Source organism: Dromiciops gliroides, chromosome 4 (genome assembly GCF_019393635.1).
Source record: "Dromiciops gliroides isolate mDroGli1 chromosome 4, mDroGli1.pri, whole genome shotgun sequence".
In the NCBI taxonomy this organism is placed as follows: domain Eukaryota; kingdom Metazoa; phylum Chordata; class Mammalia; order Microbiotheria; family Microbiotheriidae; genus Dromiciops; species Dromiciops gliroides.
Window position 1 is genome coordinate 409,478,788 of NC_057864.1, and position 13,843 is coordinate 409,492,630.

The window sequence follows — 13,843 nt, forward strand, 5'->3', positions numbered from 1 at the left end:
GAGTGCGAGTTCACAATGATAGGATGATATCTAAAAAAAATAAAATTATGAGGGGAGAAAGAGGGATGCATTGGGAGAAGAGGGGAGAGATAGAATGGGGAAAGTCATCTCTCATAAAAGAGGTATGAAAGGAAGAGCTTATATAGTAGAGGGGGAAATGGTTGGGAGAAGGGGTGGGCAATGCTTAAACCTCACATTTAAATTGGTTCAAAAATGGAATAGCATACACAGTCAGTTGTATATAAAAATGTGTCTTACCCTATAGGAAACTAAGAGAGAGAGAGAGAGAGAGGATAAGAGAAGGGCAGGGGGAGGGGGGAACCAATAAAAGGGAGGGTGGATTGTGGGAGGCAGTAGTCAGAAGCAAAACACTTTTGAAGACAGGGAAAGGAGAGTAAAAGGAGAGAGAGACTGATAAATGGATGAAAAATAGGATAAAGGGAAATGAAGTTAATAATAACATTGAAAAAAATTTACAAGTTTCTCTGACAAAGGCTTCCTTTCTTAAACATATAGGGAAATGAATCAAATAAAAGCTATTCCCCAATTGATAAATGGTCAAAGGATATGAACAGGAAGCTTTTAGATACAGTAATCAAAGCTATCTACAATCATATGAAAAAATGCTCTAACTCAATATTATTCGAAAAATATAAATTAAAACAACTCTGAGGTACCACCCTATACCTATCAGATTGGCTTAAATGACAGAAAAGGAAAATCACAAATGTTGGATGAGATGTAGGAAAATTGAGACACTAATGCATTGTTGGTGGAGTTGTGAACTGATTCAACCATTCTGGATAGCAATTTGGAATTATGCCCAAAGGGCTATAAAACCATACATACCCTTTGTTGCAGAAATACTGTTACTAGGTCTGTATTTCAAAGAGATAACAAACAAAAAAGGAAAATGACCTTTGTGTACAAAAATATTTACAGCTGTTCTTTTTGTGGTGGCAAAGAATTGGAAATTATGGGGATGCCCATCAATTGAAAAATTGATGAACAAGTTGTGGCATATGACTATGATGGAATACTCTTATGCTATAAGAAATAATGAGTAGGATACTCTCAGGAAAAAACCCTGAAAAGACTTAATGAACTGATGCAAAGTTTAATGAGCAGAACTGAGACAGCTAGGTAACACAGTAGATAGAGCACTAGGCCTGAAGTCAGGAGGACCTGAGTTCAAATCCAGCCTCAGACACCTGCCACTTACTAGTTATGTGACCCTGGGCAAGTCATTTAACCCTTACTGCCCTCCAGAAATTTTTTAAAAGTGGGCAGAACTAGGAAAACATTGTACACAGTAACAGTAATATTATAAATGATCAACTGTTAATGACTTAACTATTCTCAGCAATACAATGATCCAAGACAATTCCAAAGGACTTATGATGAAAAATAATTTCCATCTCCAGAGAAAGAACTGATGGAATCTGAATGCAGATAGAAGCATACTTTTTAAACTTTTTTTCTTTTCTTTTTTTGGGGGGAGTGGTCTGTGTTTTCTTTCCCAGCATGACTAATATGTAAATACATTTTGTGTTACTACCCATGTATAACCTATATCAAATTGCTTGACTTCTCAGTGAGGAAGGAGGGTAGGGAGAAGGGAGGAAAAATAATTTGGAACTCAAAATTTGAAAAAAAAAACCCCAAATGTTTAAAAATGTTTTTACATGTAAGTGAAGAAAAATAAAATTAATTAAATTTTTTTTTCAATCCCAGATCTGTACCACTTCCCCCATAAAAACCTTAGATACTCATAATAGAAAACACCTTATACTAATTATTTCAACTAAGACACCCCCAAAATTCCTATAAAAATGTACAAGATAAAATGTACAAATATAAACAGTCTTCTTTTCCATAAAAGTTTGTAACTATACACTCAGTAATTTTCAAAGAGGACTTCCTCCATTTTGCCAGAAAACCAGAATTTTGGCAAAGAGGTTTTATAATTACATTAAAGCACATTCACAGCAGAGAGGACCAGCTTATTTCTTACTTTGTGAGCAGAATGTGCAGTTAAAGCATCAGAAAGAGAAATATGCAAATAATACCTCAAGTTTAGGTTGTGAATGATGGTGCAAAGATTGAACTACCTGTTCAAGTTGGGACCGAATCATTACCCATGGTTGGTGTTCCTTGATAACTGAAGTTTTCTTACTGAATGTTTTTTTGTAACCCATGCCGGCTATCATTTCTGGAGCTGTGTTATCCTGAATACCCCCAAAAAAAAGGAAAAGAAAAAGAGAAAGATAACAACTGCGTCATCATACTAATGGTTAAAATTATGTTTCCACTTTAAATATTGATACATTTTCCCCTTTATTTTTATCAAAATATAGCTTATTGCTCTGAATCAAGAATCAAAAGAGTTGTTATTGTTACCTTGTGTTCCTTCGGAGTCCTCCTGCCCTCTATCTCCCCTCCCCACATGGACACACAAACATTCTTCATAATGGCAGGCAAATTAGACAATTCATTATTCCAGTCAATAGAACCAATACATTATCATTATTTGGGGAAAATATTTAAGCTAATTTAGAGTCTGGTAAGAGGAATGAAGGATTTTAATATCTTAGGTGCAGAGTGGATAGAGGGCTGGCCTTGGAGTCAAGAAGATATGGGTTCAAGTTGTGCCTTTGACAAATATTGGCTTTGTGATCCTAGAAAAGCCATTTAACCTCCAGTAACCCAGGCCATAAGTTGCAGAGAAAATGTCAATCAGCAGTGGTAGTCAAGTAAATAAACATTTATTAAGTACCAATGCTGCGTCAGGCACTGTGCCAAGTGATGGAGATACAGAGAACGGCAAAAACACTCCCTATCTTCAAGAAGTTCACAATCTAACAAAGGAGATGACGTGTAAACAAGTATGTATGACCATAAGATATATGGAATAAATTGGAGATAATCAGGGAGGTAGAGAGAATTTCCTCCTGAGGTGCTCCCTACTTGATTGTAAACACAGGTCTGGGAAAAAAAAAAACACAAAGGAATTCATGGAAGCAGCATTTGCTGTTGCTTTTGGTGGTCTTGTTTAATCATTCTTAGTTGTGTCCAACACTTCCTGACACCCTTTTGGGGAGGCATGGGGGAAGTTGGTTCTTGGCAAAGACACTGAAGTGGTTTGCCATTTCCTTCTCCAGCTCATTTTACAGATGAGCAAACTGAGGCAATCAGGATTAAATGACTTGCCCAAGATCACACAGCTAATATCTGAGGTCACATTTGAACTCAGGTCCTCCAGGCCTGGCTCTCTTTCCACTATGCCCATGGAAGCAGCCCATTAGAATGGAAACAGGATTAGCTGGAGAATCAAAGAACCTAGGTTCAAATCCCACCTCTGACATTTACTAGCTGTGTGATCTTGGACTAATCACTTAACTGAGCTGCAGTTTCCTTATCTGTAAGAGGAGGTTGGATTAGATGATTTCTGATTCCCCTTCTAGCTCTCAATCTATGGTTCTTAAACACACACAAAAATAGCACAGGTAGTGTGGGACCAATGTACTTGTACACCATGAACGCGCTTTGGATTATAATGAGCAGAGGCAGAAAATGTGCAAGACCACACATGGCCATGGATGGGAATATATCATCCCCACAATAGCATGGCGCCAGGACAACCAAATTCCTAACAAGACGAAGGGTTTAATCAAGCAGAAAACAGGCTGATGGTTCCTGGGCGACAGAAATGCTCCACATATTTTCCCTCCGCCACCATCAAAGTTGTTTCCCAACTCCACTCTTTCTTCCTCCACCCCCACCCCATCCTACCCCACTTCTTTCTGGGAACAGCTTCCCTGCTAGCAGTAACCTGGCAACTCACATCAGAGGGGCTGCACATGGGGGAGGGCTAGCAGGAAATTTGACGTTTATATTCAGAGAGAGAGAGAGAGAATTTCTCAAAATGCCTTGCAAGGAAGACAGCTAGATGACAGAGAGCTGTTCCGGAGTTCTACCTAGGGCAGTCCTCGTGAAGGATTCCTGGGTGCAGAGGAGATAGTTATTAGAATCCCACATGGTGAAACTCAGAGCAAAGTGGACTTCTTAAAGAGCTATCTCCCTCCATGTCCTTTTTCTTAATGGCACTTCTGTAAATGCCATCCAAGTTGGTGTTTCTGACAGCAGCATGCAGTATTTGCTAGTTTTATGTCAGGAAAATAAGTTCTTCCTCTAAGCACAACATGCTTCTCACATTTCTCAGATGACTGGGAAACATGAGAAGGTAGCTAGCTGCCACAGTGGGTAAGAATGCTGGACTCGGGGTCAAGAACACCTGAGTTCAAATTTCACCCCAGACACTTAATAGTTGTGTGACCTTAGGCTAATCACTTAACCTTTCTTTGCCTCCATCTCCTGAATGACAAAATGAGGGTAATAATAACATCTCCTTCACAAGGTGGTTGTGAGGAGCCAATAAGATAATATTTGTAAAGCCTGGCATGTAATAAGCACTTGATAAAAGCTTATTTCTTTTCTTAACCCTCTTTCAGACTAGCCTCGTCATCTGCAAGATGAAGATAATAATAACACCTACACCTCATAGGGTTGTGGTGAGGACCAAATGAGATGATGTATTTATCACAGAACCAAACCTTTGCAACCAAAGCCTTATAGAAATGCTAGTTATTATCATCATTGTCATTTTTATTATTGGGGACATTATCCTTAGTGAAGTTTTTCAGACTTCCCCTGCATTATCTCATCATGAAGGAGAATTGAGGTGACCCTTCCATTCTTCAAGGCTATGCTAATAGAATATAAATTCTCACAGGCCTTAGAAAGTCTTCATTACAAGTCCAGAAATGGACTTTAAGTCTGTTATCCCAAGACCAGCCCACCTACATACAGAGATACCTATCACCAGTGGGTAGAACTCTGAGCCTGGAGTCAGGAAGAGACAAGTTAAAATTCAACCTCAGATTCTTCCTAGCTGTGTGACACTGGGCAAGTCACTTAACTGCTCTTTGCATCAGTTTCCTCATCTGGAAAATTGGGATAATAATAGCACCTTACCTCCCAGGTTTCTTGTGAGGATCAAATGAGATAATAATTGTAAAATTCTTAGCACAATGCCTGACGTATAAATGTTCTATAAATTTTAGCTATCATTATTATTATTATTGGTGCCTTACTTCTGTTGATTATTTCTTATTTATTCTGTCCATTTCTTTTTTGTACATAGTTATCTGCATGCTGTCTCCCCCATTAGACTGTGAGCAACTCGAGAGCAAAGGCATGGCTTTTGCCTTTTTTGGTATCCCAAGCACTTAACATAGTGCCTGGCACAGAATGGGCACTCAATAAATGCTAATCAATTGACTGAGTAGGTAATGCATTTTGGGGGGCTATTGTACTCACAAAGACAGTAAATCTAGGAAGACAGAGGTCAAGAGGGAGGAGGGAAAATTATGATCTCCCTCAGTAGAAAGATCAGCAACAACTCACAGTAATGAAATCAGGGATCTTTTTTGGGGGGACAATGAGGGTTAAGTGACTTGCCCATGGTCACACAGCTAGTAAGTATCAAGTGACTGAGTCTGGATTTGAACTCAGGTCCTCCTGAATCCAGGGCGGGTGCTTTATCCACTGTGCCACACAGCTGCCCCCCAAGATCTTGTGTGTGTGTGTGTGTGTGTGTGTATGTGTGTGTTTGTGAGGCAATTGGGGTTAAGTGACTTGCCCAGGGTCACACAGCTAGTAAGTGTTAAGTGTCTGAGGCCGGATTTGAACTCAGGTACTCCTGACTCCAGGGCCGGTGCTCTATCCACTGCACCACCTAGCTGCCCCCCCCCAGAGATCTTTTAATGAATAGAAATACTAACTTTCACAGAGATCTGAAAAAAATTAATTTTCATGAGTACTTAAGTGTGGAGTTCCTTATATCTCTATCAGTTTGCCAATTTTCTGGGTATGCATTCTTTAGACTCATTCCATGTGTGTTTGGTTCCTTTCCCAAGGAATCAGGTTTGGTTAGATTATAAGCTCCTTGTGGGATATATTATCTATCATCTTCTTTGCATCTCACAGCACCTAGTAGGTTTCTTTGCACACAGTTGGTGCTCATGACTTTCTTTGACCATTGCCTTGCCTCATCACCACTAGTGCTTAGCCCAATAGAAGGCATTTAATTTAGTATGACCCTGAAGGCCTCCCAGCCTAAAAGAAATTAGACTAGGCCTATAGGAAATCTGGAAAAAAATGAGAGTTTTTATTAAATTTGCATTATTTTGATGCTCATTATTATCAGAAGTCATGCAGCTATTAATATTTAAAAGTATGAGAAAGAGAAGTAGAACTTTTGGGAGCAGCCAAAAGCTATGTTGATTCAAAGATAAACTTTAGGGGCAGCTAAGTGGTGCAGTGGATAGAGCACCGGCCCTGGATTCAAGAGGACCTGAGTTCAAATCCGGCCTCAGACACTTAACACTTACTAGCTGTGTGACCCTGGGCAAGTCACTTAACCCCAATTGCCTCACCCCTCCAAAAAAAAAGATAAACTTTAAGACCAGCTCCCTGAAGCCAGAGGCTGTTTTCATTATTGTCTTAATACAATGAAGCACTTGGCATATATTAAGTACTTGATTAATTAATCAATCAATAATCATTTTTATGTTTTGTTTTGTTTTGTTTTGTTTTTTTGGCAGGGCTATGGGGGTTAAGTGACTTGCCCAGGGTCACACAGCTAGTAAGTGTTAAGTGTCTGAGGCCGGATTTGAACTCAGGTACTCCTGACTCCAGGGCCGGTGCTTTATCCACTGTGCCACTTAGCTGCCCCAATAATCATTTTTATGTAAGAAACAGTGTTCAGGGTTGGGAATACACAGATGAAAATGAAATATGCCTTGCGCACAGGAAGCTTTTTGAATTGAATCTCTTCAAAGCAGATATATGGCAGAAGGATTTCAGTTCAATATTCATCCATTATCTACTAAACCTATTACTCATATGAGTTTTAGGCACAAATGAGTATAATTCAAAATAGAATATTAGGGTATAAGAAAGGTATCCTAAAAGGGAACCATGGTAGGGCAAGGAAGAAGTGATTACTTTGTACTGAAAGAGTCAGCTTCAAGGAGCATGTGACATTGGAGCTAGGCCTTGAAAAATGGGGGAGAGGGACTAGGGCAGTGTCATTTAGACACAGGGGATGGCATGAGGTAGGAACTATGGGGATATAGTCCAGAATGGTAAGTCATTTCTCTCTTTTCTAACTATCATTAGGAGTTAGGTTTTGGAAAATTCTGTATAAGATAATTTTTGAGTTTCAAAAAGAAATAATGAAGATAATTTCTTATCATTTTAACTTTATTATCTATATGTTGTTAAATTGGTCTTCCAGAATACTTAAGATCTCGGTAAATCTCTTCCTAACAAACCTTCAACTTTTCCATGGTAACAGAATCAGGGGGATTTTGAAAATGAAAACTGGAGACCAAAAGCAGACGGGAAATGTCACACTTGTTAAAAAGAAAATACACGAACACTCTATTTAAGGTACAATGATGCATAAAATGGAGTCACAGGCAGCTAAAAACTAATCATCACATTTAACCAAAATGTTTCTTTCAAAACATGGTATCAAAGCACAGTGGTGCAAAAGCTAGTAAAAGCACACAGCACTGAGTCACTCAAAGATGTTGGCCAGGGTCATCACAGCCCTCAAAAAGCATACTGCTAACAAAAGTGTTCATCTTTCAAAATTGGAGCATAGCTTTCATTCAAGTGGAAAGTCATACTCTAATCACAATTTCAGAAGCAGATTCTGTTTCCAGAGTGGGTCACCCTCTTCCGCATCCACATCTACAGGGGAACAATAGGGACTTTTTTGTCAATTCTCATTTTAGGACAATATTTTTTAAATTTTATCATAAATTAGGCCAAATTCTGTCCTAAGCATCTATATACTCTGAATATTTCTGAAGGATGTGCTATGCAGAATATTAAAATATGCAATCATGTCCTTCCAAACCAGAAAAAAATTCAGTTCAACCTGGTGAAAATTCAATTCAACTCATCATATCTAGCTTTTTACTGATCTGAAAACACAGGTTTATATATGAAATTCCCTTGATGAGAAAATCATAGATCAAAAGTTCTTGACCTAGGGTATTATGTAAATTTATATATATATATACACACATGTATATATATATATATATATTTCATAACTTTATTTCAATAAAATTGGTTTGCTTTGCAATCTCATGCATTTTGTTGCATACATTTAAAACCATTATTTTTAGCATAGAATTCAATGGACTGCTGAAGGAGTCCATGATGCTAAAAAGGTTAAGAACATTTGCTATTGATGATTTTTCTTTTTCTTCTTCCTTCCCTCCTCTGTCTCTCTCTCTGTCTCTTTCTGTCTCTCTCTCCCTCCCTCCCCTCCTTTCTCCATCCCCCCACTCTCTCTCTCTCTCTGACTAGGTAGCCCTATCTTGCACAGGTTAGAAGTTCCATAGTCACTCACAAACCCAATCCCACTACTGATCAGCAGGGAATCTTTGTTCTGCTCTGTTTCTAATCTGGGACAGTTAACTCCTACCTATACCTTGTGGCCCCCTGGTCCTAGGAGCTCACTGTGTTGGTACTAGTCTTAAAACATCTGATCATCTTTATCTCTACTGAGGCTCAGAACTTTTGAGCTGGAAAAATCTACTATTCTCATTGAAGCTCTCCCAGGAGCAGGGATTATAGGTATACATCCCCATATTCAGCTTCATAGATGTTTTTAAAGAATATGCTCAAACAACTCAACTTCATTTTTTCCTATAATCCCTAAAAAATCTAGGAAGAAACTTTAAAACCATCATTCTGGATCTATGGACTATCCAGCCCTATATTCCTTCTTTAGCCATGATAACAAAAGGATAGCATGTGGAAACAAGTAAAGTTGTCCTTTACAAAGTCAATCTTAAAAGATAATGAATGGAGGGGCAGCTAGGTGGCACAGTGGATAAAGCACCAGCCCTGGATTCAGGAGGACCTGAGTTCAAATGCGGCCTCAGACACTTGACACTTACTAGCTGTGTGACCCTGGGCAAGTCACTTAACCCCCACTGCCCCCCACACACAAAAAGATAAGGAATGTCTTCTAAAACCACTCCACTACTTTCCCCTAATTACACTATGATTTATCATCCCTAAATTTATTGACTCTCCCCCCTTCCTTATACTATATACATTTTCCTTATAAACAGTACCACTAACTGGGAGGGTTAGCTAAATTTACTGTTTGTAAAGTAAATTAATGCCTACTGTTATTGGTCCTAAAATTACTTTGTCTTCAACAAGTGCCTACTTGCTCTTCCACCTCCCAACCTTAGTTCTAGTTTATCAGGACACAGTGAATTAAATTCAAGTTCACCCTATCAATTCACTTCATGATAGAACTGTCAGATAGATGCACAATTGGTTAACTAACCATACCCCAAAAGTGTTGATTAATGGCCTCATGTCAACTCAGGGAATAGCTCACTCACAGAGAATGATAGTTTTGTTCTATCCTACTCAATATTTTTAATCAATGGCTCGAAGACAGAGACTACAACAGAAAATTACTAAGTTGTATTTTTCACAGAATTTCAAAGATAGACAATCCTTTGAAATAATTGAGAAAAAATCCTTTACTGAAGAAAGTATTCTTACATGAAGAAAGTAAGATCCAGAATAATGAAGTGATTTACCGAGGTCACAAAAATCATTAATAACAGGGATGGGACTAGAATCCAGGTTTCCTGACTGCAAGAATAATGTTCTTTCCACTCATCAGAAAAGCCCCCCTTATGAAAATAGCATGTGACATAAAGTCAGGGAGAAGAGTCAATACATTAGACACCAAAAATAAATATACAATAATCTGAATAACTTAAAATACTGAGCTAAGACCAGTAGAATAAAATCAGGGATAAATATAATATGTTGAATTTAGGTTTAATAACTCAATTGTACAATTATAGTATAGGTGAGAAAATGGATGATGGTAGAAATTCACATGAAAAAACTTTGAGATGAACATACACAAAAAAGGGAAAGTAAGATTAGGTACATTAACTCTCTAGGCTGCAAAACGGCTGCTAATCTGGTATACAGTATTTCCTCAACAAGAACTTGGTATAGGGTTCTTACTAGGAATAACCTACATATGAAATCACAGGTCTGGCCTAAAAATCAAAAGAAAAGTGTACTGGTCATCAGTAATCATCCCACTGTACTCTCTATGGTCCTGACTGTATCTGGAGTAGTGTATTCATTTGTGTCTCAAAATTTAATAGGGACAGTGAAAAACTGGACTGGTGCTAGACAAAATTAATCATGAAGTGGGGCAGCTAGGTGGCACAGTAGATAAAGCACTGGCCTAAGATTCAGGAGGTCCTGAGTTCAAATCCAGCCTCAGACAGTAGACACTTAACTAGCTGTGTGACCCTGGGCAAGTCACTTAATCCTCATTGCCCTGCAAAAACAAACAAACAAACAAACAAACAAACAAAAATTAATCATGAAGGTGAAGACTCTAGAAACTATATCAAATGAGTAACAGCTGAAAACAATGGATAAATTTGTCAAGATACAAACTCAAAGAGTGATTGGTTCTATAAGACAACAAAATAAGCAATACTATACTGATTTATTCCCCTAGCAAAAGAAGCCCATCACTTACTAAGCTCTGTCATTCAACAAGTATTACTAGAATCAATTTTCCCCTTTTGCTCTCTATCTCCACCATGGAGTCATGGAATTTTGGAGTCAAAAGAGACTTCAATAGCCATACTGTCCAAACTTAGTCTCAAAAGGAATCCCCAATATAACGATGGGGATGATAAGTGGTCATCAAGCCTCTGCTTTAAGACCTCCAATAAGGGGGAGCCCACCAAGACAACCCACTTCACTTTTGGACAGCTCTAGTTTGCGATGTTGTTACTGATATGAAGCCCCAATTTGCTTCTTTGGTGTATTCCACAAGCTACCTTAGGCTCCCAGTTTAACTCTCATTTATCTTCTCAGCACTGTTAGTTTTCTTCCTCTCCAAGTCAGTTACAATTCTGTCAACTCATTTGTTTGTAACATACCACCTCAAAAGGAGTAACATGTTCTAGAGATTAGGGAAATCATTAGGACTTAAAAACATCTCCCTGACCCTCCCAACCCTCCAAAAGTAATAGTATAATAATAATAATAATAATAATAATAATAATAATAATAATAATAATAGCAATTTAAAGTTTGTGAAGAATTTTACATATATTACCTCATTTGATCTTCAAGATATTATTATCTCCATTGTACAGATAAGGAAACTGAGGCTGAGACGCTAGATGACTTGACCACAGTCACACTGCTAGTAAATGTCTGAGACAGAACTCAGGTCTTTCTGATTCCAACTCTGCTACTCTTATCAGCTACACCACCTGGCTGGTAACTTGAGATTGAAACCAATATGGAGAGTTGGCCGGGTCAATAGCTGAGATTTTAAAGTAAGAGTTGCTGACTAAAATATGTATGTCTACATGGATTGTCTAAATGAGGTTCACAGGAAAATCTGAATATTGCACTCTCCTCTCCAAAAGAGACTGTGAGGGCAGCTAGGTGGCACAGTGGTTAGAGCACCAGCCCTGGAGTCAGGAGTACCTGAGTTCAAATCCGGCCTCAGACACTTAACACTTAGTAGCTGTGTGACCCTGGGCAAGTCACTTAACCCCAACTGCCTCACTAAAAAAAAAAAAATTTTAATTAAAAAAAAAAAGAGAGACTGTGATTACTGCCTTGAAGGGAGCAGGAGATGGGGCCATGAGGCTGGCCACTGTTTTCCTCACAGAGAGAGGAGACTGTATTTCTATTTGCCCCCTTAAATATTACCAGTCTAGAGGCATAACTTTTTAGGTTCAAAAAACTGCATTCTTGGTAGCGATCCCTTAAAGGGAGAGGGTGCCCTGAAACTGATATCTACTGATTTGGCTCTTTCTGCTCAAATGCCAGTTACATGAAATACTATCATACATAGTGAATGGCAAGTAAATCTGTTTATCCAAGCAGATACCAAATTTGATTTGGAAAAATTCTGTATACTAGAATATGCCATAATATACCAGAATACACCAGAGTGTATGAGAAATTTAGATGAAATCTAAATGAGATTTCACTGATAGAAAAAAAAGCCCCAATCTTACCCAAGGGATAATTTCCTGAAGTCTTTAGGAAGACAATCTGGAAATCAGTGATGTATACTGGTAAAGTGGCACAAGGAAGTTATTCTCTCCCAGAAATTAGGACTCACACCTAAGAAGCAAAAAAAAAAAAAAAATGCCCCAGGTCTGAAACATGAGTTACACTGTAACACCAAAATCCAAGGGACTGAGTCAGAAACAGAACAGTCAGGTAGGGAAGTTGAAAATTATTCAGAGCTAGGGTCAGCTAGGTGGTGCAGTGGATAAAGCGCTGGGCCTAGATTCAGGAGGACCTGAGTTCAAATTTGACCTCAGACACTTGACACTACCTGTGTGACCCTGGGCAAGTCACTTAACCCTCATTGCCCTGCTCCACCCCCCAATTATTCAGAGATACCCTACACAAATTGCTCCATGGGCCACATTAATGGCTTCACCAAATCATGCTCAATCAGTATTACGTCACTAGTTTTTCTGGCACTCACAGGTCAGATTAATCCTTCACCTCCAAAACTAGGCTCTTATCTTTTAACCTGGAGAAAATAATATTAAGGGTAGGATGCAATATTCATATTCAGATATTTAAAGAACCAGAAGGTAGAAGAATTAATAGTTTTGATCCATGGCAGAACTAGAATCAATGAATAGTAAACAGATTTGGATTTTATCTCAACATAAGAAAGAACATTTAACAAAGAGAGATCCCAAAATGGTGCACGATGCCTCAATGGTGAGTTTTCTGTCACTGAAAATATCCAAGCAGAAACTTGGGTGACCATCTTTTAGAGATGATCTATAAGAGATTTCTGAATTGGATGAAAGGTTGCACTAGCTAAATTCTAAGGTCTTTTCCTACTCTAATATCTTGATTTCATTGACTTTGATCATAAACTGTTTCAGCCTCTATCTTTTCAGACTAGAGTCATAATCTTTCTAATCTATGCCTTCTTTTCCCTTAATCATTTTAGTTGTATTTCTCTGATCCCATCTTTTTTTGATCCCATTATAGATTTCTTCATATGGAGTGACCCTAAGTACCCACAGTATGACAAGTGCAACATAATGTGATAATTTCTGAGGTAAACTATGGAAAGTTTCTGGGATATGCCCAAGACTAACAAATTAGAATCATTTTATTTCCTGTAATTTTTTTTTACCTTTTAGAAAAGCATTCCTATAATCATTTGCCATTTTTACTCCTTGTTCCACAGCTCCCAAAACCTAAATCCTAACAGTTTTCTTAATATCTTGCCTATAATCTCATTTTGGAAAAAAAATTCCATTTACTATATGCTCAATGAGCATCCCTTTCTGGCTCTTGTTCCAACACTAAAGGTTACCCATATGTTTCAATATGTAAACAGTTGGTTCTGCTTACCCAGAGTTCTAAATCCCTAGTAACGTTTGTTCATGAAGTATATTACTGAAATACAATAGTGGTCAAAACAACTTCATGTGGCACCCTAAAGGGATGACTTAGGTCCTAAGAATAATCTAGGTCCAAATAGAATCATGAGATTGTAAAATATTAGAGCCAGAAGAGACTTTAGTTATCATGCAATCCAAGGGAATCAAGAACAAATAGAAAACTTGGGGGTACAGGGATAGGACTAAATACAAGACAGCTAGAAGTGCAGGATTAACTGTTTATTCCATTT

General features: G+C 38.2%; 1 protein-coding gene across 2 annotated transcripts in view; it reads right to left on the reverse strand.

Annotated features, from left to right (window-relative positions):
* Window positions 1–13,843, reverse strand: part of LOC122755562 — a 153,847-nt gene that overhangs the window by 122,326 nt on the left and 17,678 nt on the right. Inside the window, exon 2 of one of the 2 annotated variants that reach the window (XM_044004172.1) lies at window positions 2,112–2,228. The exons of the other annotated variant lie outside the window; for it this stretch is intronic. Within the exon in view, the coding sequence (XP_043860107.1) occupies window positions 2,112–2,228 (117 nt within the window). The remainder of the gene's footprint in view (window positions 1–2,111; window positions 2,229–13,843) is intronic. 2 annotated transcript variants of the gene reach the window in all.